The following is a 23,020-nucleotide window of genomic DNA, read 5'->3' on the forward strand; positions in this document are numbered from 1 at the left end:
GCATCGAAAATGCGCATTGCTTTCGTGCATCGCCAACGTGTCAAGTCAGTTTGACAGCTCCCGATGACGACCGTCGTATTGCCGGCTCCAGTGTATATGGAGGTGGAGAAGTCGATAGCAGGCGGCCACGTAAGAGCAACTCGACGTCGGGCGGATAAAGTGCTGCACTCCACGCCATGCGGGTCCTTGGAAGCTTCTCAGGAACTGGCGCCGAACAGGTTCGCTGCGCCGGGGTCTTCCTTCCTCCCTTGCTTTAGCCTGCCGGTCCAGACGACATTCTGGCGGTGAGGCCCGTCGTTTCGTGTCCTCCTTCCGTAACGGAGTTGGAAATCTTGGTCCAAGCACGTCGGGCTGGCGGTGCTGGTATCCGGTGCACACACGACAGAGTTCAGCATGGTCGTTTTGGTAGTCGAAGTCTAGTGCAAATAGGAGCGGAAGCCGGCAGTATCACATTTTCATTGGCTGCGTAGAAGTAGGCACGGGACGACTGCACACATTACAGCATGTTCACGTGAGTGCTCATGACAAACGGCACGAACATCAGTAGGAGCAGTATCTCATACCACAGCTTCTGTCCAGCGTGAGTTCAACATGGCGACAGCCCACGACATACCGTTGTTGATTGTCGCGGAAAACTCGTCTTCGGAGCGAAGAATCAACCCTTCTTGGACCATCTCGCAGCTCAAGGGTCGCCTCGAGCCCATCACCGGTATACCGGCGAACTGCCAAAGCCTCTCCATCAAGACTGGCCAGCAAGCATCGCAACCCATACAAGCGCAACATGAGGACTCCACCCAGCTGGCTCGCTGGCCCTTACACGCTTATGCCGAGATTCATGTAGGTTTTTAGGCTTCCACTCGCATCTCAGGATCTCATTTGATATGTGACCAAACCTGCCATTCATAACGATCTTTCGCAAGCAAAATATGCACTTCTGCGATCCATCACAGATAAAAATGCATCAGCAAGCCGCTTGAAGCGCCCTGGAAACCCATGACCAGCCCCAGGCCGCACGACACGAGAAATTGTCATGAGGTAAGAATGACTAACGAATGGCAAGGTCTCAGACACACGTCCACCAGGCGCTCGAGCCAACTATACCGACGTATCTGCTGTAGAGAAGTATGAGATGCCACCGGCGGAATACGAGTCACGAACCGACAGCGTCCTTGCCTGGAAAAAGGCCCAAAAGCTCGGCCGCTTTGACCCAAACGCTCCGAGCATCGAGCAGCAGAAGCGCGATGCCACCTACCGTGAGGTCGAGCAGCGGGCTATTCAAGTAGGCTGTAGATGTCGGCTACTACCCGATGATGATGCGCGGAGAGGCGAGGTAATGTTCGTTGGTGATGTGCCCGAGATACCAAGCGGTATAGGCGCATGGGTGGGCGTGAAGCTCGACGAGCCTACTGGAAAGAACGATGGGAGTGTCAAGGGTGTGAGGTACTTCCAATGCCCTACAAACTGTGGCGTTTTCGTCCGGCCAGAGCGTGTGGAGGTTGGCGACTTCCCAATGCTTGATGAACTCGCAGATGAAGACGAGGAGTTCTGATCCGCTGGCGTTGTCATGGACATTGATGCCTGCTGCATTAGTCTCACAGAGCCTGCAGTCTCAGCGCGCAGCAGTACTGGACTCTCACTGCGTGCTGAATGACGATTAAGCGGAAACCATTGTTAGAAGATGAGAGGGCATTGCCACATACAAGCGCATGGTGACGATACACCAGTGCAAGCACAGCGCTACAGAGCACTCAACCAGCAGCGTCAAAGCCGTGTCAACACATTGATCGCTACAAGTAAGCCGAAATCACAACCCTTGGGCAAAAGTCAATCGCAGTGACAAATCCCTCCAATGCATTTCGGGTATCATCCAGCAATCCGTTACTCGACGCCAGCCGGACCGTCGACCTCGCAACCTTGCGCGAAGAATATCCGCGCAGACTTGGTCCGACTCTCGTTCGTAATCGCGTAATTGTTGCCTGCAAGACACTCGAGTCAGTCATTCAGTTCCACATATCCGATCTGAAACAGCGATCAGGTCATATGCAGGAGGTCGGCTCAACGTCGCACAAAGAGCGCACGCCCCAGCAACCAATTCGTATCCGGGACAATAGACGCTCAACCCGGTAGACAGCTGCGTCCTGCAACGGAACGGGTTCATGCCTCTGTGCAACGTTGCCTCGACCAGACTTCGCCACACCTGCCGCTCGCTGCTTGCGCTGTGCAACCATCGACGGGAGCATGCTTGTGTTGACAACGTGTCGCACAAACACACCGCTGGGGTGCAAGTCGACTGAAGGGGTCGTATTGTCCGAATAATGGAGTCTTTTGCGGTAAATTGACCGCTCATCTGCAACCGAGCCGCTCTCTGCTGGAGCCTCGACCACGTCCTGAACCGCGTGTAGATGGGATGGGAGGAGAACGGAACAGTCCAGCTTACCTCTTGGCACAACCCAAACGCCACCCTTCGCGATCGCAAAGGCATTCACCTCCATTCCCTCTCCACCGCCAATCTCAACCAAGACCTTGCCCTCATGCACGAAGAAACACATCTGCATCTTGCGGCTATTCTTGGCTCGCTTGAAGCCTTCCGGTGGGAGCTCGACGACTCCTGCGCCGAAGAAGGGAAGGGTCATGATCTTGGCGTACTTGAAGTCGGAGTTGGGGACTTCGCGCGTGATGATGCTTGGTGCGGCGAAGGCGAGGTCTGCGATATGAGTGAGCTGTTTTGATTATGCCGTCAACGTTGATCGGCTCACCTTCTCTGACTGGGTCAGTGGGATCACCGGTTTGTCGCTTGCTGTCCCAGCTCGCCACTGGCCCGGCAATGACTCCGACATTCTCTTCCCACTCGTCCGCGCATAGCGAAGCAGTCTCGTCCCTTTCCGCATCCTCCTCGTCTTCTTCCTCAATATGCTCCAGCTTGCTAATACGGGCCTCAAGGCGAGCGAGACGGTTGTTGTTCTTCTTACCGCCTCCCCGCTTTCTCTTCTTCGAAGGGGACTCTGTAGACTCGGCGCGAATGATGCCCTCGCACTCGCCATGTTTCCAAATGCGCGTCTCGTTCGCCCAGTACTGCAGCGGCTTGATAACGTTGCGACCTGAGCGTGTCGTTCCGACAGCATCGTCAAATGGTGTGGTGGCACGGAAAGACATGTTGTTGGCTGGGCCGATGCTTGCGCCGCGCTTCTGGCTGGCAGCTTCGTCTGACTTTGCCCGTTTCCTTGACTTGGCTGGACTAGTAGTAGCGCGTGCACGGCGGCTTGGAGGTGCAGTCTTGCGGCTCGCTTTTGGCTTTGGCTTTGGCTTTCCCTGCGATCGCTCGTTCGGCTCGTCATACTCCACTGAAGGCGCGAAACGGTCACTCTGGTCCTCGAGTAGCGCTGGATCAATGGCTTCATTGTGCTCCCTTGCCTGGGGGTCACTCTTGCGACGCTTGGGCGGTGCTGGGCTTGCAGGAACTCCTTCCTCCAGATCCTGGACTGTGGGCGCATGGTCGTCGTACTCCGTTGCCTCTAGTACTGTACTGTCCCGCTTCTTGCTTGGTGTTGGAGCAGCGACCGAGGAGCTGCGTGCTTGCTGTGCATTGCGCCCGAAAGTTCCAGTCTCATTCTGTGCTTTTTGGACCGCGCTCGGTAAGTCGCTGACGAACGAGTCCAGCGTCTCTTCCACTTCGGCCGTTGTTGAACGTGGCAACGGATCATACACGTCGTCCTCCAACATCAGCGGGCCCTCATCGACGATAGACTCAGACTCGGGTTCTATTGCCTCTGCTTGCTCCGTTATTGGGCTTGCGTTTGTCGGCGAACGCGCCTTCATCGCTGTATTCGTTTCTGGCGAAGCAAACGGATCGGGCTTCATCGCACTTGACCGCCTTAACGCGCGCTTCGGCTTGAACGGGCTCAGACTCTCGATGCTTTTGCGCACAGCGCCCGCTGCCGCAAAGTCCAGCATCCGGTTCGCTGGAGGCTGTGTCCTAGACAGATTCCGCACTGGACTCGCCGCGTTCTCATCAAGTGGCTGCAGCGGTCTACCAGTCGTGTGTGGCTGTTGACGACCAGTAGACCCTCGCTTCGGACTGCCAATTTTCGTATGCTTGGGCGTTGCTGCGCGCGGTAGAGGCAGCTTCGGCGTCTTGCGCATATGCAATGTTTCGCTGACATCTGGTCCAGAGCTTTCTTGCATAGGTATGTCGCTGCTCGCGTTGGTGTCGCTGAATGCGCGTGCAGGCGAAGCGATTGGCGAAGAGAAGATGCCGGAGACAGGTTCCAGGCCATACTCATCGCGTACACCCTTGTCAGGCAGTACAAGACCAGTTTTCCTTCCTCCGTCAGCGATAGATAACCACACATGTCAACAATTTGTGCATACCTCCCAACTTTGCCAACATCAAAGTACTGAGCTTCCGTCTTTCTGCGCAATCTTCCCGGCGTCAGTCTGCCTGGAGTAGTTTTGCCCTTGCCCTCCGCTTGCATGCCAACTGGGACTGTGTTCTCCTTGTCGACGTTCATCGTGTCGCCGCGTGACATCTATGCGAGCACGAGAGTGAGCGACAGCAGTGAGGAGTATTAATGCTGTTGCGACAAGAAGTGGATGTTGCGCAGCGGAGACGGATGTAAACAAACCCTCGACCCGATATGGTCAAGCGGCAACAAACGGATATCCCTACGGTCTGGCGCGATAACGCGATAAGCCCTGCGTTTCTTCAATCGAACGACTTTATCAAACAAGCGAACGTCCTCCGCACAAGTCCAAGCACACAGTCGCCAAGATGAAGACTTCGTTGCTGTACCTGACATTCATGCATGTCTGTCAAGCAGGGTTATCAGCATGGGGCGGCTACCAGTCCTACATCGCCATCACCAACCTGCGGAAGTACGAGGAGACGACGAAGAAGCTGGCTAAGTGGTCCAACACGGTCGAGGAGCAGCTTCATAAGACGCGGACGACGCAGGGCGCTGGTGCTGTAGCTGTGTGTATCACACGATGCTCTTGTAGTCCGGAATGCATTGCTTACAACGTGTAGATCCTCCTCTCCTTCATCGCTGCTACCACCCTGGCAAGTGTCGGCGCCCGATTGAACCCTTGGGTTCGGTTTGGCATCTCGCCTGTCATGTTACTCACAGTCTTGTTTGCTCGCGGGCATATCAAGAACTTCTGGGCGCCTGGTGACAGCAAGACGGTAGGCACCCGTATTCCTCTTCCGAACATGGAGGACTACAACGAAGCGCAGCGGCGCACCGAGGAAGTACTGGGGACGCTCGAATACCTAGAGTACGGGTGGGTAGCTACGACGTTCATTGCCGGCATGCTTGGCTATTCGTAAGATCAAATGCAGAAGATAACGATGACCCACTCTGCTCCGACCTTGACGACGAGTTTACCGTCGGCAGAGCTAGCGTCAAACCACAGGGATCGAATCGTATCACTCGTGGGTTGTCGTGGATGACTTTCAGTCACCTGTGTGCGCATTCGCTTCCGCGCTCACCGGCACGACCCGTATACCTTCCTCAACCGCAAACTCTGAGCTTGAAATGCTCGATGCAGAGTCTGTTCTCGGTGCATTTACCGATGGCGCGCTTTCTGGCTCGTGCAAAAAGTCGCTGCGGCTAGAACCCATGTCGCTACTGCCGGCGAAGCTACTCGGGTGCATATCCGCTTCGTATGGATGTGTGTGCAATGCTTGCGGCGCCTGAGCCCTGGGGCGTTGCTCATACGGTGACCACGGCGCGGCCATGTGATGCCCAGCGGTGTGTTGACTGCCTGCAGGATTGCGCGACCTTGGCCTGGTTCGACGTGTATGCACTGGTCCCGCCGCGGAAGGCATGTTTCCTTGCCTGTGTGGCACTTGCGGGCCAGCTAAGTTGTCCTCACCAGCATGTTGAATTTGTACCGGGGCTTTCGCGGACTTCGAATTCTCCGGAGGGCTTCGCGGTGCTTGTTCGGTCTCGTCGTGAAAGCTCTTGGACGACCTCCCAGGTGGTGTCAAAGGGCCGCTCACTGGATAGTACTGTGCCATCGGTGCGACCTTGGATTTTCTTAGCTTCTTTCCGTGTTTTGGGGTATCGGAGTCGACCTGGGGCGGTCTCGAAAGAGAACGGTCTGAAGATGCATACGAGCTGGCTCCTTGTTGCCACGAAGACTGCGAAGGTCCAGTGGTCCAGGAGGTGTCACGAGCTGGTTCTGGGCGATTACTATCACTACCCGGACTCTGTCCTGGTTGCCTGTCGTTATCACTACTGCCAAGGACGAAAGTCCGAGGCTTGAACGATGTTTGGTGTTGCGGCGGCCAGTACCATCCTCGATACCAGATACTTTCTCGGCCACGCTCGTTGATGTCTAGCCTGTGCTCGTAAGCTCCATTGATTTGGCGAAGTGGAAACCATGTGTCTCGTTCACTCTCCGTGACTTCCCTACTCTGTGATTGACCCATATCTTGTGGCAGCGAGCTTTTATAGTGACAAGGTCGGGTATGTTGGCGTGGTCCGGTCACATGACGCCATCGGGAGATCAACGTACTCATCGGCTTCTGGGGCTCAAACGCATCGGTCAATGCAGCAAACTCACCCAGGTCAACAGCGAATGAATTCACGCGCCTCGTCATTGCGTGACATCGTGGACAAATGGCCACACAAGCAGCTTCGCAGCAGTCACTGTCGTTCAGAAGACTTCGGCAGTCACGCGCTTGCCGAACCAGGACACCATCTCATCCTCCTTCTCTTCTTCAGCACCCAGAAAGAAGCCTGTGAGCTTAAGATTGTCAGTGGCATCTTCAGCCTCTGGCCATTCGATGCGACATGGCGCGCCTTTCGTCTCAAGCATCTCCTTGGCCGTGCCCCAACTGAATCGGCACTCGTGACCCCAGCCGAAGAGAGGATGCATGTTGCCTTTCAGCCATGTCGTGCAACGTCCGTCGGAAGGGTAGCCGGAGCCCCATGCCATCTCGCCGCAGTCCGCTATCTCGGCATAGGTTGAATAGAGAACGTCGAGCGAGGCGTCCCTGGTGACCTTGGCACAGACTGATGCTGCGGAAACGCAAGGGTACAGGCTGTCGGCCTTCTTCGCTACAGTGATCGACAAAGACGGGAAGATGCGTTCAAGTCGCTTCTGGTACGTCGCCGGCGGTCCGATAGTGTCGATGTAGACTTCACAAACATTCACCCCGAGGTCCAGTACCTGCTGGATCAGGTCTACGGTCGCATCCATAGCTTGCGCGTTTAAGTTGTAAGCTCCATTAGCTTTGAGCTGCGCAGCAGAGATGTCGCGAGCGGACATACTCCGGGTAGCCCACCCACAGTGCTGGAAGAGATCTGTCTGGGGCGAGCAGACTTTCTCCATCAGCTCTGAGCGCACAGCGGGCGTGAGTGCTTTCGAGTCGTCGAAATGATGCGTCTCAGCTAGCAATAAGCGATGCATTGGCAGTGGTAAATAGTACAATGCATAGACCATAGGGCCTGCCTCCAGTTAACGTACGTTCCAAGAGACTCGAAAATCCTACTCACCTAATACCGGCCCTCGTCCCGCTTCGTCAACACCAAGCACACATGCAGTGCTCATATCTGCGCGCAGTGCAGCAGGTACAGTGGACAGATGCGAATAGCTTTCGCCCGCAAGGATGCTGTCGCGATGGATTGACGGCGGCCTAAAAACATTTCCAACAGGCGCATCATCTGCAATGTCTTGGGAATCAACCTGACTGTCTGGTAAGTCGTCCATCCCTGCGACCGAATGCTCTAAGTACAACGATACTTCGAACGAACTTGACGCGTTTGGGGAAGACGCGTGGGACATCGAAAGCTGAAAGCGCGGGAATCGCTCCGCTCAGTTGACGGAAGTTGCCGGCGTCATAAAAGGGCACCTAGAGCATCCACTACACGCACAGAACAAGTGGTACAAGATCGATATGATGCTCTCCCGGAGTTAAGTCGTTTGATTGTGCCTCAATCCATCCCGCGCCTCCATGCACCTAAGGAATCCAAACAGATGCGCCTTTCCAGCTGTGTAGGCAGCTATGCATGCCCTGGGTATCTCTCCGCCTATGCTGCTTTTCCGCCATACCGTTCCCTCAAACGCCGTAACTGATCCATTCTGCTCCGCCAAGATGACGGATACTGTGCAGAGTCGTTCCTCTGAGTCCACATTAAGCTCATGATGCATTCATTAAGCGCCAAGCTCCGCACCATGCCCGGAAGCGATGCACCAGAGACGACTTTCTCTTCAGCCGCTGCCGATAGGTTCGGGTAATCCGGACGGGTGAAGACCTGCACCGTATAGAACCGATCTCTCTTATCCGTATGAACGTTCTCTGTGCGAGCCTGCATGAAGTTCGTTCTGGCTGACGGCGCAATTACGATGTAGACGTAAGTCAGTTGCCCAGGAAACATGTTATAAAGGGTGTTAAAGTCATGAGGAATTCCCGAGTTGTTGAAGATGATGGTCACATGATCGTTGCCAACGTGCCGTTTCTTACGGCCGGTGTTCTCGTGGGTGTCATCATCGTTCGGCATCATCGTTGTAACATGATAGACTAGCTCCGTGACATCGTTGTATCTCCAGACCATGACATGTTCGCCATCCGCGTCGTTTGAGCGATCTAACCCCTGAGTATTGAAGCCGGCGCCTTTCAGCCTCTCAACAGTTCCAAGCCCACTGACAAACTCTCTGTAGTCCGTCGAGCCAGATATATTTAGGAAAACTCGATCTGCCGTTGTTTGCCGCTCGCCGATGTACATTACGCCAGCTTTGTGCGAGTCCAATGCTGATGTGCGGTCGAACGATCGAATCGCACGAGTGACCGCGTCGTCTTCAGGCAGCGTAACAACACCGCCAGTACCAAGAGTTGAGAAGTTACTAGGTACGGTGATGGTACCATAAGTGATGCCATGGTCATCGGCCGGTACGATGCTGAGAAAGTCGCCAACATCTGATTGTACAGTAGCCTTGGTTCTCACGGCGCTACCAATCGCCGGTGTCACGAGTCGATGGGTCGTGCCAGACGGTCGACGTACGGTCACAAGCGACCGACCGCTCCGCAGTGATGTCTTCGTACTGATCAACAGCATCCCAGCAAGGCGTTGTCGCTCAACAAGGCGACCTTCCCAGTGGTCAAAATGCAGATTGCTTCCATTCAAGGAGCTGGTAATATCGCCACTAGCCTCGGCGTCTTTTCGGTCCATCATGTCCACCGTCACTAAGCCTTGGTCTTCAATGTGAGCCTGGCCGTCAACATCGTAAGTCAAGCAACCCGTAATGTAAGGCTTGAGCTGGTCCCGGTGCTGCTGTTGTAGGGACATATACCAGAACGTAATGACATGGTGCGCCAGCGCATACACGTATTCGGGAAAAGCTTCTTCGTCCTTCGTGGTTGCCGAGCTGCGTTCAGAGGTTGGCGTTTGCCTCCGTTCAGCGATGGTCTGTACTCCTCGGGTAGTCTGTAGATAGTTGTAACAAACAGCAAATATCTTCTTGTAGTCGTTCACGGTGAAATTGTGGTAGAGGTCAGGTAGCCTTGAGAGACCGGATAGGAACTGCAAGACATGGATAGCGAGATACCTCTGTGTGACCATCTTTGTCATCTTGTCTACCACGTCTTCCATGTACTTGCTCATAATGTCTGGCACTTCGTAGCAGCACACGGTCAAGGCGTGGATGCAAGCGATGCTGACCGTGTGGTCGCGCGAGCCTGCGGTGTCGTTGAAAAGAGACACAAGATCGGTAATTTCGTCCTGGGACATTGCACGATGATAGCTCAAGGAGGCGACCAGTGTCTGTATTAGGTGTGAAATGATGTAGGCCTTTCCCAAGCCAGTATGTAATGGAGGCTCCGTGAAGCTGCTTGACTGCAACACTCCGCGGATGGTAGCTTGAACCTCTTTGATGAACGCCATTTGACCGGCGAAAAATGTGTGGTTGCCGACAAGGTATTTTGTCTGCTGAAGGAAACAATGATAGACATCCCAGTTGTCAGCACCACGCCGAAAAGCGTTCAATATGGCGGCGTGCCATGTCATTAATGTTGGGTTGGGTGTGATGGAAGCTGTGCCCGTAGCAGTGAGACGCTCAGAAAGCGCATCGTAGCGAGTGTAGATTACGCCTGTGATGTCGGCACGCAAGCCGAAGAGAAAGCTGGCGACATCGAAGGAGAAGGAAGCGACTTCGCACAAGAGATCGAATATGGGCTGGTTTGGCTGTGCGAGATACAGCTGGATCAGCATCTCGGCCAGGGTGTGTTTTACGGCCGCTGATGTCGTGAAATCCTTGAGAAGCTTGGCGTATGCCCTTCCCATCTCTATCGTGACGAGACTGTGGCTTCCGTTCAAAAGCTGATGAGTGATGAGACCTCGTTCACTCAGAGCACGCAACTGCTGCTCGTTCCGTGCAAAGGCAAACAACTGCGGGATCAACGCACGATAATGCTCAGGCTTCTGCTCAGATGCTGCGAGTGGCCAGCGATGAGCAAGGCCACTTCGCCACGACTCCTCGGTCATTTCATGGCCGAGCTGCAAGCATAGCTCGAAATAGGTATTGAAAGCAGATGGCTCCATTGGAAAGTCCTTAAGACCGAGCAATGTCGAAAGTAGAGAGATTCGAGAGCACTGCAAAGCCACATTAAGCACTTTCGACCAGCCTCCATCACCTCTGAGCAGTGACACTCGAGCGTCACTAGCCAGTAACTCTGCTAGCAACTCTGCGACGTGCTCTAAAATGACGGCATCCATGGTACGACTGGTCAACTGCTCCAGACGAAGAATCAAAATTGTTGGATTGATCAACGGCATGCCTTCTTTTCTGCTCCGCAGCATTTCCAACATCAACATCAGCGCACCAGTGGTTGTGCTGAAGCCGCTTCTAGACTCCGCATTGTCGCTCAAGGCAGTCAGAAAGGCTTCAACCAGCAACTCACCAATGTGAGATTCCAGCAGTCGCGTTACAGTGCTCCACACGGCGGCTCCGAGCTTCCTGGTCCTCTGGGCTCTCGATGCGCTGTAGTAAGCCTGTGCCAGAAATCGGACAATCTCGGAGATGCACGCGACTGGCAGCAGAGCATAAGTGAAGGCAGTGTTGACGAAATGTAGAGCTGCCTGCAGAGTGGCGGAAGAGGTCGTGCTCTTCGCCTCACAAACTGCTCCAAGGAGACGAGCCAGCGCCTGGGGAGTGAACCACTTCGCTTGTTGCTGGAGAAGTTGAGAAGCATTGTTAATGGCACTCTCCAATGTGCTGGTCCGTAATCCAAGGTGGTCAGGGTTGGTCTCATCTTGAGCGTCACCACCTCTCATATGCCGACGGATTTCCAAAGTGAGAAGTTCGCAGACCCAAGGCTCGAAGGGTGCAACATCGCAGCCAGACAATGTGGTGGTTGGAAGCTCGTGCGAAGGGCCGATCGACCTCCGCAACGCCGACGAAGTGGAACTATCATCGGGATCCATCGCATGTCTGCGGATATACGATAAAGGACGGATCATAAGCGGTGCGCATGCCGTATCATGCCGTCTGGCTCAATTGAGCAAGCCTCTTCACGAGGTCGCCCGGGTTGTGCACCACCAGGTAGGTGCATTTTCCGCCGCATCGTCTTGCGGTGCTCATGCATTAATGATGGCCATTGTCTGCCACTTGCCGTGTTGTTGTACAGTTCTTTAGGAGGTGAGCTTTACGCATAGGGAGGTTTTGAAAGAATTAAGTGTCGGCACAATTACTGCGGGAAAAGGGCATGTTGCATTACGTCAAATTTGATTACCGCTCACGCATTGGTCAGGCGAAGATGGGGTAATCGAACTTCACCTGGAAAAGCCATATTTTCGTAATGCAAGCGATGACTATTGTCGCCTTTTCTTCGTGAATGCACAACGCATGCGCACTGCTAGTCAGCTGGTTCGTGACAAAGGAGTTGTGGGAAGAGACTGCCGCAGCGACAGCATTAAAAGGGTTCGGTGGAATTGATGCGAGAAAAGCTACTTTCATTACCTTCTGGTACAGCCTGCGGACGACCACGTCGTCAACAGCTTCGTTTAAAGTTCCTGTACCTAGGCTGCTTTCCTCGGTCCCCAAAGCGTTAGAATCCACCTCTACTTGTGTGTTGGCTGCCCCCGTCATCTGCTAGGCACATGCTAGGCTTGCTGGCCGTGAGTCGCTCGAGTTGACTCAGCGACCCGGCAGGATGCTTATGTACAGAGCATGAACCACACGGCATATGCGCAGTCATAGAAGACGAAGTACTTTGACGCTGCCGCTCCGTCACAAGGTACTGATTGTCAGTTGTTTAGGGCTCCTAAGATGGGTGCAAATCCATGGCCTGGTATCCATATGGGTGGTATAATTGTACGAAGACATCTTTGATCGCAAAAAGCAAGCATAAGGAACTGTGAGATCCATCGTGCTGTCACGATCACGTTGAAAGGATGCAGTCATTGATGTCTAGGACCTGGACTACTCTGTAGTGCTGTTGTATTGGGAATGACATGTTCATGACGTAGAAAGTGAAGCACCAGCCATTATCGGCCTTATGGTACCAAAGTCCCCTTATGATTTCCAGTATGGTGATGACTCCGGTGGCCGTAGGAGAGTGTTGTTCGAGAGGACAGGCGTTTCGGGCAAGACTCTTGCCCGGAATTGTGCCCTGAGCGGTCGGTGTTTCGTCCGATCGAAAATGCCCGACTTTACGAGACATGGATCGCTTCTCTCCTATTGCGCCGGTCGCAATACGTGTGGTTGTATTGCCCGTAGGACGCATAGAAGCAGAGCGCTTTGGTAGGATCGTACGTGGGCTATGTAAAGACGCCTCTATCATCAAACTCAGCGACAGCCAGTCGCTTTTCTTCGACTATACCACCGCGCCGCCGAGTGACAATGAGCAGCTATTATCCCCATACGAACACTGCCGTGAGACGCAACTGGTCGTCGGAGTTAGCAATGGCTTCAGCGCCAGTGAGAACGAAGAAGAACAGCTTCATGCAGCATTGGAACGGCTAAGAGAGCAATATCCGCGAGTAGTACATCGCCATCTGCTGCTGCTACCACAGCCCGGAGGAGGAACGGTAGAAAATGCAGATAATGTAACGCGCGTTGCGAGAGCGGGAGAAGACGAGGAAGGGCTGGCTTTTGCAGACGCCCTAGGCAGCGTCGCAAGCAGCTTTTTGCGTGACTTCAGCGCCTATGCATCGGCTACACAGGCTTTGCTAAGCATTCAAACCCCCTTGCGACCGTCGAGGAACTTGCAACGACCCCTTAGCTTGCATAGTGACGAAGGCAGACCAGTTCTGAATCATACGGATTCGCCGCAAGCTGCGGAAGTGACCAGTCCAGTGGGCGAGAATCCCTCTCCGCCGCCATCGCGCAGTGTTCGCTCACCACCACCAACTCCCCTCGAGCACGTACAACAAAGCCCTATCTCGCGATCAGACAGTCGAGCCAGCACTAAGAGCAGGACCGACATCCGGCCATCGAGCCTAGATCGTGTCCAGTCGCCACACCGCCACAGTCAGGCCGCTGCACCACCGTACAATGCGAAACTTCGCGGGAAAGCCAGAGTTGGCATCGTTCTCGGACAAGTCCAGCTGCAGTCTGGCCAGTGGCAGGAAGCTTTGCACACTCTAACAGAGCACACACAAACCGCGCGCAAGCTCTCTGACTGTTTGTGGTACGCCAAAGGGCTGGAGTGCATCGTTGTGTGTCTGCTGCTTCTCAGCGAATCTGGTCAGGACTTCCAAATACCATCAATTTGCTATCCGCCAGCAGACCGAAACAGCTCAGCGCACGTCCAGAAGTTGTCATTCAGCCAGCCTGCCGACTGGCGGTCCAAAGAAGCCGTACACAACGCCACACTCAAGCGTTTATCGAGCTCCTTGCCGGAACTTCTCAAGCACATCCTGAGTTTATATGAAGCAGGAGAAGGCCAGCTCGTACTTCCGACCTTAGCTCTTGGGGAAGTCAAAATCCGCTTTTGCAAGCTATTGACGACCCTCTTCCACTGTCGCGGCGAGCTTGACCAGAATACACTCAACGCCCTTATAACTGACTCCACGAAGGGTTTGCCCAAGCATCCAGTCGGCGCTGGTGAAGCAGCCAACATCCAGCGGTCGGACATAGCATCTCTGGCGGAAAATGTGCAGCGGACGGATATGAGCGACATGCCGATCGCGGAGCAGGTCCGCCTGCTGGCCGGTGTCGCTGCAGTACTTCTGTCGATTGATTATAAGCGTAGGGAGGCGCTTGTGCTCAGAGAGATCCTCATCAAGCTCACGGAAGGTCTGAACCAGGCACGCAAGATTGGCGCTGCTGAAGCCGGCGTCCATCCGGCAGCGAGCCTCTCTGCCGACACTGGAGCTCTCGCAATCTCGAACATCGCGGCGCAGAGCAATGGTGTCAAGGAGATGGTAGAGAACCTCGCGCAGCTTTTCGGTATCCCGCTCGGTGAAGGTAACCTATCAAAGCCATCTACCGATCCCGCCAATTCGACAGACTTGCCGGTCGGTCGCACTGTGCCAACGTCTCAAGTACTTCAGTCGGTGACAGACGAGCTGCAAGGAATGTTGACGATGACAGAACAAGAGCAGTCTTCGCTTGCTTTTGGCTCTGCCGTACTTAAGGCTGAAGTCATCAGCGCCATCCTTGCCTTTAGCGAGGCCCAGCCCGATCCACAGGGCGTCATCAGGGGGGCCGAGGCGTTGCTGAAGGCCGTCACGCCGTCAGCTGCCATTGACACGATCCCGGATGCTGGCAGTGTGCCGCTGTCCAAAGAGGAGCAATCGCGCCTTAGCAACACTATCTTTCGCACCATCGGCGTGTCCAGGCATCTCGGTCTCGAACCCGTGGAAGGCACATACTGGGACCCTTTCCTTGTGCGTGGGCTTGTCTTCCCAGCTCGCAGTCCCGCATGTGCTTTGTATCCCTTCATCCGCGGAAGCAAGGCAAACGTGGTTGTGTCCACAAACCAGAATAGCGGTCCTATCAACCCTCTGCTGTACGACCCGAATGCCAGCCATCGCGCGGCGCCTGCTACTGTCGCTCGCGCGGTCATCCTCGGTAACCAACCCACTGCTGTCCAGATAACTTTGCAGAACACGTTGGAGGTGTCCATCGATATCGAGTCACTCAGCCTCGTTACCTCTTGCGAAGACCGGATTCAGCTAAAGACCCAGAACTTCACTCCCTTCAAGGTTCGCCCGTCACAGCTCCTCAAGACCACCATAGCGATCACCAGCACAGATTTCGGTGACTTTGAGATCAATGGCTGTCGTATCAAAGTTGCTGGGTGCCACGAAAGCACGTTTCGCATCCACGCTAAGCCTTACGCTTCACAGCCGGATACCCTTGCCAAATTGCAGGGACTGAAAGCACTCACGCCGGCATCAAGTGCACAGCCCTCGACGACCGAAGTAGGAACGCCTGTCGCTGTCCCAGCCAGTGCGATCGGCTGCATGCCTCTGATTGCCATCGACTCGGTGTCCGCTGCCGGTTCAGCAATCGCCCTTCTGGAGGGGCAGATGGCGGAGGGAATACCGGTGACCGTCCGCAATACTACGCACTATCCCGCGCAGGTCGTGAGCGCTAAAGGCAAATATGCCGCCGTTGAGGGGTTGGTTTCTGACGGCCGTGATCTTGGGCACGCAGGCCCTGTCATACAACCCGGCGAGACTCGGCGCTTCAATATCCGCGCGAATGGCGTTGTAGGCGCTGCCAACGCGGACATAGATATCTATTATGGTGCCGCGCCTATCAAAGACTCGGACAAGTATTTTCGCAAGCTCAAGGTGCCCTTACGTCTCACCGTTACGCCTGTCTTTCACCTCAGCAACCCCGATGTCTCCTCAGATGATGCTAGCCACGTCCGCTTCGCCTTCGACATCCGCAACACCTTCTCACAGACGATGCAGCTCCGCTGCTACTCAGCTCCGCCACCCGAGCTCGTCCGGGCGGACGTGGAGGGGATGGTGGCGTCTTTGGACGTCGTACGGATTTGTTTGCGGGTGCAGAAGGGGAGGAAGGGGGAAGATCTCCGCGAGAGTCTCGCGCGGAAGGTGGTGGTGGGTTGGGAGGAGATGCGCGGTGAGCGTTATGGGAAGGTGGACCTCGGCGGCCTTGTCACGTCCTTGACCGATGAGCAGGTGGCCTTGCTGTAGAGTAGTCGTTTTGGTCAAGATACCCTGTACTATTAGCTGCCCGGCATTTCAAGCTTGTAAGCCTGTCGCAAACTTTCATCGGCCTCTCCGCAGCTTACAACCCATAGCTGACTCGGGTGATGATTGAAGGGTGATAGTAACCACTTGACCCACAGTGGCTTATCCATTTAACAATGCTTTTGGGAGCTGGTGTTGAAAGCCGCAGACATCCTAGACCGATTATGTGCCTCTACTGTACGGTAGCTCTTACCACAGCCATTTCGACCTAATCAATGGATCGGGACGTTATAATAGCATATCGCTGTCCTAAGATAGTTGCACGATCAAATGCTTCTAATGGTCCTACAACAGCTTACTGGGCTTGCAAACGTTTGTGGAGCAGATCAACAGGAAGTACAACTATTGCAAAGAGGATACAATACTAATACATATCGGCAGGCTCCATAGTACCCTACGGGGATAAGCTAGAGGCTGGGATCAATTGTCCATACCGGTGCTCCTTGCTTCCGAAGTCACGCTTGTCAACAGGTTTGTCTTGGCTGGGAAAGAGAAAGATCACTCGGCTAATGTTGCAGCCAAACGGCAGAATGTGGATCTCGTATGAGGTACCGGTGGATAGATCTCGAACGCACAGGAACCAAAAGAGGGTAGAAGACAAAGAGAGTCGAGAGAGCCGGACGAGCGAGGAGTGAGGCGCGCAACGTATTCACGTCTTCATGTCAGAAGTCGTTGCGGTGCATGGTCCCACTTCCACTTCACTCGACTATAGCAAGATAGAGTCGTCCACAAGTTGTGGAAGGAAGACGATATAAGAGCTATATCGGCGCGCAAGTTGGTCAGCCACAACACCTTAAGGTGTGCGCCCAGCTACCTCAACTCTGCCCTCTATCGTGCGCTGTGGGACAACGGTGGAAACACATGCTCCCTAAGTCCGGGAAGGCAGCTAGTGAATCACTGCCGGCTATCGATGAAGGGCGATCGTTGCCTTTACGAGACTTTATCCTCCTGCCACTGTGCGGGATGTCAGTAGCGTTAGCAGCGGAATATCTTCGAAGTGCTTGGTGTTCTGGGTAGGACTTCTGTCCTTGATGTGTCGAACCTTGACGCCTCTTCGCTTCCCTTCATCAAAGATGGTCAAGCTTCGCGCCAAGCTCAAGCTCTTATGCAGGTCCTGCAGCCCAGCTCATCTAACCCAGAAAGCTGACGGTAACGCCAAGATGGCATGCCATAAATTGAAAAGACCCTCCATGGGCCGTCAGTCCGAGATCCTTGCGATACTAGAGTATCATAGCAGAAAGGCGGCAACGTCAGTCGACTGTCCGTCGACCGGCGTGAACGGTAAGTGAGGTAGGTCCCGCAGCCTGATCAAAAGATGGCACTTCTACCCAGCCAGCATCCTGCAGTAGCGACGGCGTCAGTCCCGAAAGAGTCGGCCCATGCCACTGCTCCCAGTATTCCATTGGTCGCATTTGTTTAAGTGCAACAGCTGCACCGGTGAGGGTAGCTCTCTGCGATGCGGCTCTAGTGCACCTCGAGCCATCTCCGTGACACCGAGATGCATCCCTATCCAGACCTCACCCCAAGCACGGTAGCTTAGAAGTGCGTGCGAGCGGATTCACAAGTCATCCAAACGGCGCGAACGGGCGCTCATCTATAAGTGCTGCCATGGCGGCGCCGCCTCTACCAGCCGGCTGGCAGTGGCACATTGATGCGACCACGCAGAAGATCATGTTCATGCACACAGCAACGGGACGAACGCAAAATCACTTTCCCAGTCTCGGCGACGAAGCGGCGTTTAGCATGGCACCTTCGGCAGTGTTCCATACAACCACGAATGCCCACACGACAGCTCCCTCAACAGCGGGACCGTTTCCAACTGCAGGGTCTCCGGCATCCGACTTGGTGACAGACGTCGCTGCCGGTGTAAGCTCCATGTCTTTCAGTCAGGAGAGTGTCCCATACGGAGCTGTGTTTACACGAAAGCCCACAAAGCGAAAGCCTGTATCGGGCTCTTCACCTGCCTCGCCCATGTCCAACAACGCGTCGCCGTATACGGCATACTCACCTCCGCCACCTGCGCCTGCTACCAACGCAACAGCGCCCGCTTCGGACCCTTCTTCACCATATGTTCCATACTCACCGCACGCGACGACAAGCAGCTTACCGTCAGCCTCCGCGAATGCATCTAGTATGCAGAGCGATTGGCAGCCGGTAGCACAGCCCTACGCCGCAGCACCGCAAAGTTCGCAGGGTCAGCTACTGAACCCACCGAGCGCCCTCGCGCCAACAGCTGTACAGCAGTCCATCCCGCCATTGACCGGCCATTCGCAAGTGACACCACCACCAGCTCCGCAGGCTCCGGTACAGCAGACCCAGCATGCTAACATTCTAAATGCTACGTCAACAACGTCGCCAGAACTCAGGACAATGCCTGGAGCTTGGCATAATCAGGAGCCTACGCCGCAGTCTCAGGCCAACGAAGCACCGGCTCCGCAGCCTCCACAAACGTACCCACCCCAGCCCGTGGCCGGTTTGCCAGTCCAGCTGTATGCACCATCCCCGGCAAGCCAGCATATCGAAGAGGCCGCCCCTCCGCTACCGCCTCGTCCCACACAGACAACTCCAAACCTACAGCCACCACCACCGAACCATCCGCCCGGCTTTCAGGCGATTTGGAACGAACAGTACCGGGCCTGGTTCTACGTGAACACGTCGACCGGTCAGTCTACGTGGACAAAGCCCACTGAGCCAGCATATGGTTCGGCAGACTCTCTAGGGCGGTACAATACGCAACCCCAGCCGGCAATTGTAAGTTCTTACCAAGCAGTAACCGCCTCCACTCCGCCAGTCGCAAACATCTTCCCTCCACCGCCTCCATTGACTGCGAACCGATACTCGCAGGCCGTGCCACCTCAAAGCCCTGGCCCACCGGCCTCCTCACCGCCAAGCGCAGCTTCTCCGACGTTCCCGCCTCCACCACAGCAGTATACTCCGATACCTGGTGGGCGACATGCATCAGTACCACTGAATGCTTCTCATACTGGCGATGCTAGTCACCAACAGCATCGCCCGTCAATGCCGGCGCTTCATGAAGTACAGACTCTACCGGGCTTTGTACTAGGTCAGCAAACTGAGCGTCCGGCGATGCACCACGTAACAAGTGCTCCTCAAGTGCTTCAATCGACGAATGAGCATCACGTTACGGCACCCGGCCCACAGATGCCTGCAATCAAGGAGACGCGGATGAAGAAGATGATGAACAATACCAAGAAATGGGTGAATGACCACCCTAAACTAGCCATCACGGGTGCTGTTGTGGGCGAACTGGCCGGTCTTGTTGTTGGAATTGATCCGCTCAAGGATGCACAGGCAATACATAACATGACGAAGAAGACACAAGCCGCCAAGCTTAAGGTTCAGGCGCAGCAAAATGTACAAGCATTGCCGAATGTACAGACGCAGGCGCAGATGCAAATGAACCAGCAACTCCAGAGTATTCAGCAAGCGCAGTTCATGCAGCAACCCCATCAGCAGCCGCACCAACATGAGCCGATCATTCAGGCTCACTTTGCTCAGCAGAACCAGCAGTCACAGTATTCTCCTCAGCCCAGTGTTGGACAGCAACCTATGCAACAGCAACAGCCGATGCAGCAATCTCACTCCGTACAATCGGTCGGAGGCACTCTGCACGCCATTCCGCCCATCCAATACGCACAGCAGCCAGTGCAGCAGGCTCAATTCGCGCCAGCTCCTGGAGCTAGTCAGCAGCCTCACCAGCAATACTATCCCGGCCAGCAACCTCCTGTCCCACAAGCACAATTTGCGCAGAACGTTGGAGGTGCTCAGCAGCCTGCCCAGCAATCTCCTTATGGTCAGCAAAGCCCAGGACAGCAAGGCCCTACGCAGCATGCACATTCTGATCAACCATTCAAAAACGCTCAACAATCTCCGTACAGCCACCCCGCTCAGACAATGCCTCAAAGCCAACATACGCAACAGCTACTGCCTGACCAGCAAGCTCAGATCTCACCACAGTGGCAGTATTCGCAGCCGCCCAGTCATCCACTTCACTTCGGACAGCAGCCCACAGAACACCAGACTCCGACCCAACACGCTCAGTTTGGACAACCTATTGAGGACACACAGCAGCCTCCATATAATCCATCAAGCGAGCCCATGCAACATCTCTACGGCACTCAACAAGCTGAATATGCGCCACCCAGTGAGCCTCCGGTGTACCAGCAGGCGCAGTACGTACACGACCAGCGCGGCACTCATGAGCCCCAACAAGCGACCGCCGCCTACGCTTCTGACAGCCAGCGAGGTCTTAGTCTACCGCATGCGCATGGATCTGGATTTAACCCGCTGCAAGCGTTCAGCGCGCTTGGAGGCGCCGCAAGCCTTGCGAACAATGTGGACGGCCTGTGGCAAAGACACGAGCAGAGTACTCAATCAGGCAATGACAATGGTGGTGATCCACTTTCTGTCATCAACAACAACAACAACACTGACACTGGCGGCTATGTGGACAATACTGTCACCACCAATCCGAGCACGAACACAGACACAAGTCAATTGAATGATGGAGTTGTCGCTGATCAGGATCAACTCCTTATGCAGTCGCTGTCTGAGGAGCAGGAGGCCGACTACATGACGGCTCAGGCGGAGATGGCGAACAGCTTTATGCCCGTAGACATCCAGTGAGGCCAAGACGTCTCATGAACAGTCACTGACGTAGATTTCATGCTGCTAACTTGACACGCTGCTAGCGGCGATAAGGAGTCCTTCGCGGACTGTTTTGTTTACGATAAGCGGCTCTCCAATCGAAGGCAGACGCGACGTGACCGTCGTTTGCTACGCGGCTAAGAAGCACTCGTCTCCGCCAGATGTGGATGATGCAGCTTGACTTCCTCACTTTTACGCCTGCTGTTCGTTGGAAAGCTGCTCACTGTCAGGATATCCGACCACGGAAGCAGTTGATTGGGGACTCTGGAGCATCACAACCATAACGACCGCACTATTCGGCGCGAGAGCAAGAGCGGCGACGCAGCCCATCACGCGAGGAACCATCCCGAGTTTGCGCGCTTTGGTCTAGATAGAATAATTCTGGGACTGTACGCTAGGCTAATATGCTGGAATCGGAACTGGACCGATCGGGCCCACGCTTGCACCAATGTTCGCCTGCACGAGTCAGTGTTGCACGGCGGGTCACAAGCTCTTGAGCTTACCTGATGCATGCTTCGTGGGCCGCCTGTAGGAAGGTAGTAGTCAACTGCGCTGTGGAAAACGCCGTAATTATCCCACATCACGATATCGCCTTCCCCCACAAGAGGCAAGCTGATGTACTCGGGCTTCAAAATGCGGTACTGGATATTGTGTAGGAATTTGCGGATCTCTGGGATGTCCTCGATCACTCGTGGCTCCTCGTCCGGACCGGATCGGATGTACAGTCTCCGTGCGCAGATGCCGTGGACTTGAAAGGCTTTCTCGCCTGTCACTGGGTTGACCCAGACGAACGGGTACTGTGGGTCATCAGCGTCGCTCAAGCAGCGACAACGGCTGTGGAAATAGTCTCACCCTCTTGACCTTGTCTTCCTCGAACTCGCCAATCTCTTCGATAGTGTGCTCCCTGCCCTGGATCGCAAGGCCGAGGCCATTGGCGTTGCCCTTGCAGTTCTCGATGGCCATGTAAGGATGCGGAAAGTACTCAACCCACGAATGATCAGCCATCTGCTGCTCCTCCTCGCTAAGCATGCTGTACAGTTGACTGGTGGAAAAGAATGCTGTGAGACCAGGACGTGACTTCATGCTCATTCCACTGTCGTCATCCCAGTGAATGGTGACATCGTCACCACTGGGTTGCTTGCAGGCTCGCAATGTTGTGAACCATGCAGGGTTCCGGTCGTACAAAGGTGCATCGATGTGCCAGCGCTGGAAGCGGGTATGGCCCGCTTGGAATTCTTCTTGTGGCAGCTCCTTAGCGTGGAAATCTGCGGATAGACCACCGACTGTGAGGTTCTTGAGACCGTAGTGGTCTTCGCCTTGGTAGCCCTTACCAATCAAGCGTACGTTCTCAGCGCCAGGGATACCGTGAACCTCGCGATTGCGCTTGGTAACATCAGTAAACGTTAAGGACAACATCGACTCGACCTACCGAGAGCATGCCGCCCTTCTTCTGGAATGTCTTGATGTCTCCATGGCTGTGGACTTGCTTGGCATCTGGATCGAACCGAGTAACGAGTTCCCACTGCTTGGCGGGAAGAAGGTCTTTCTGGCCCTTAACGACTACCACCTTGTGCGTCCAGATGGCATCCTTGAGGTGCTTGACGTCGGCGTCTGCGTCGCTGTCAGTTAACGCACGATAACAGGCTTTGCCTGCACATACCGGAAATCTCGTTGAGATCGATGTCTGTGATGGTAGCGCCGAACTACGACAGATTAGCATCGTATTACTTGTTTCGGATGAGAATCCACGAACATTGTACTGCTCCTTCGGGCCCTTGTTGAAAGGCTCCACGACAAAGCTGGGCTCTGGCAGAATGACGGCCGGCGACATTGTGTGGAGGAGTGGACTTGCGAATTGGCTTTGGCTGGTAGACTGTATGCTTGACTTCGATCCCTCACGCCTCAAAGCAACGGCAGAATGTGTAATATGGCCTTCTGGCCGTTTATGCCGTGCGCTCCTGGCCGAGCAGTTCGATGTGATAATCCGGATAGCAGTAGCCCTGGTCTCTCAGCCGTCAGTGAATGCAAGCCTCCAGCTTGCGGGCGCGAATACCTATCTCTGCGTGGCTTCATTCTCCTATCAGCCGATAACACTGCTACATTGTCTGCTGCACGAGCGTGCAGGCGCTCTGCGATCGTCCTTGCATCTCGGCCGATATGAGCGATAAAGCTAACCATGCACT

General features: G+C 54.8%; 9 protein-coding genes across 9 annotated transcripts; 4 read left to right on the top strand and 5 right to left on the bottom strand.

Moving 5' to 3' along the window:
• Positions 1-591: 591 nt before the first annotated feature.
• On the top strand, positions 592-1,549 carry BAUCODRAFT_147838 (uncharacterized protein; the record flags this gene model as incomplete). The annotated part of the gene is made up of 2 exons (XM_007678191.1): positions 592-837; positions 1,061-1,549. 2 exons carry the CDS (start codon positions 592-594, stop codon positions 1,547-1,549), a joined length of 735 nt encoding a protein of 244 aa, XP_007676381.1.
• Positions 1,550-1,685: 136 nt separating this feature from the next.
• BAUCODRAFT_33544 (uncharacterized protein) lies at positions 1,686-4,584 on the bottom strand. The gene is made up of 4 exons (XM_007677837.1): positions 4,369-4,584; positions 2,757-4,318; positions 2,438-2,704; positions 1,686-1,976 (listed from the first exon to the last, which is right to left on the bottom strand). Exons 1-4 carry the CDS (start codon positions 4,506-4,508, stop codon positions 1,879-1,881), a joined length of 2,067 nt encoding a protein of 688 aa, XP_007676027.1. The 5' UTR covers positions 4,509-4,584; the 3' UTR covers positions 1,686-1,878.
• Positions 4,585-4,798: 214 nt separating this feature from the next.
• Positions 4,799-5,323, top strand: BAUCODRAFT_70754 (uncharacterized protein; the record flags this gene model as incomplete). Its single annotated transcript, XM_007678145.1, has 2 exons — positions 4,799-4,969; positions 5,024-5,323. The coding sequence occupies 2 exons, from the start codon at positions 4,799-4,801 to the stop codon at positions 5,321-5,323; spliced, it is 471 nt and encodes a 156-aa protein (XP_007676335.1).
• A 1,334-nt stretch (positions 5,324-6,657) lies between these two features.
• Positions 6,658-7,713, bottom strand: BAUCODRAFT_122230 (uncharacterized protein; the record flags this gene model as incomplete). Its single annotated transcript, XM_007678192.1, has 2 exons — positions 6,658-7,451; positions 7,500-7,713. 2 exons carry the CDS (start codon positions 7,711-7,713, stop codon positions 6,658-6,660), a joined length of 1,008 nt encoding a protein of 335 aa, XP_007676382.1.
• Positions 7,714-7,801: 88 nt separating this feature from the next.
• On the bottom strand, positions 7,802-11,675 carry BAUCODRAFT_33548 (uncharacterized protein). The gene has a single exon (XM_007677838.1). The coding sequence runs from the start codon at positions 11,421-11,423 to the stop codon at positions 8,034-8,036; it is 3,390 nt and encodes a 1,129-aa protein (XP_007676028.1). The 5' UTR covers positions 11,424-11,675; the 3' UTR covers positions 7,802-8,033.
• Positions 11,676-12,037: 362 nt separating this feature from the next.
• BAUCODRAFT_33549 (uncharacterized protein) lies at positions 12,038-12,482 on the bottom strand. The gene has a single exon (XM_007677839.1). The coding sequence runs from the start codon at positions 12,400-12,402 to the stop codon at positions 12,229-12,231; it is 174 nt and encodes a 57-aa protein (XP_007676029.1). The 5' UTR covers positions 12,403-12,482; the 3' UTR covers positions 12,038-12,228.
• Positions 12,483-12,619: 137 nt separating this feature from the next.
• BAUCODRAFT_33550 (uncharacterized protein) lies at positions 12,620-16,287 on the top strand. The gene has a single exon (XM_007677840.1). It carries the CDS (start codon positions 12,660-12,662, stop codon positions 16,110-16,112), a length of 3,453 nt encoding a protein of 1,150 aa, XP_007676030.1. The 5' UTR covers positions 12,620-12,659; the 3' UTR covers positions 16,113-16,287.
• A 1,490-nt stretch (positions 16,288-17,777) lies between these two features.
• Positions 17,778-20,816, top strand: BAUCODRAFT_147844 (uncharacterized protein; the record flags this gene model as incomplete). Its single annotated transcript, XM_007678193.1, has 1 exon — positions 17,778-20,816. The coding sequence occupies one exon, from the start codon at positions 17,778-17,780 to the stop codon at positions 20,814-20,816; it is 3,039 nt and encodes a 1,012-aa protein (XP_007676383.1).
• Positions 20,817-21,236: 420 nt separating this feature from the next.
• Positions 21,237-22,668, bottom strand: BAUCODRAFT_70747 (uncharacterized protein; the record flags this gene model as incomplete). Its single annotated transcript, XM_007678142.1, has 6 exons — positions 21,237-21,293; positions 21,341-21,634; positions 21,690-22,220; positions 22,267-22,448; positions 22,498-22,540; positions 22,591-22,668. 6 exons carry the CDS (start codon positions 22,666-22,668, stop codon positions 21,237-21,239), a joined length of 1,185 nt encoding a protein of 394 aa, XP_007676332.1.
• Between the last annotated feature and the right edge of the window lie 352 nt (positions 22,669-23,020).

The sequence above is a fragment of the Baudoinia panamericana genome (genome assembly GCF_000338955.1).
Source record: "Baudoinia panamericana UAMH 10762 unplaced genomic scaffold BAUCOscaffold_6, whole genome shotgun sequence".
Taxonomy (NCBI): domain Eukaryota; kingdom Fungi; phylum Ascomycota; class Dothideomycetes; order Mycosphaerellales; family Teratosphaeriaceae; genus Baudoinia; species Baudoinia panamericana.

Bases quoted from the DNA above. Each gene is read 5' to 3' on its own strand.
- BAUCODRAFT_33544 (XM_007677837.1), bottom strand. From the start codon at position 4,508: ATGAACGTCGACAAGGAGAACACAGTCCCAGTTGGCATGCAAGCGGAG. The intron at 4,319-4,368 runs GTATGCACAAAT...TGACGGAGGAAG, and splicing joins GATGTTGGCAAAGTTGGGAG to GAAAACTGGTCTTGTACTGC. The intron at 1,977-2,437 runs GTAAGCTGGACT...AGTGTCTTGCAG, and splicing joins CGTTTGGGTTGTGCCAAGAG to GCAACAATTACGCGATTACG.
- BAUCODRAFT_33548 (XM_007677838.1), bottom strand. From the start codon at position 11,423: ATGGATCCCGATGATAGTTCCACTTCGTCGGCGTTGCGGAGGTCGATC.
- BAUCODRAFT_33549 (XM_007677839.1), bottom strand. From the start codon at position 12,402: ATGACTGCATCCTTTCAACGTGATCGTGACAGCACGATGGATCTCACA.
- BAUCODRAFT_33550 (XM_007677840.1), top strand. From the start codon at position 12,660: ATGGATCGCTTCTCTCCTATTGCGCCGGTCGCAATACGTGTGGTTGTA.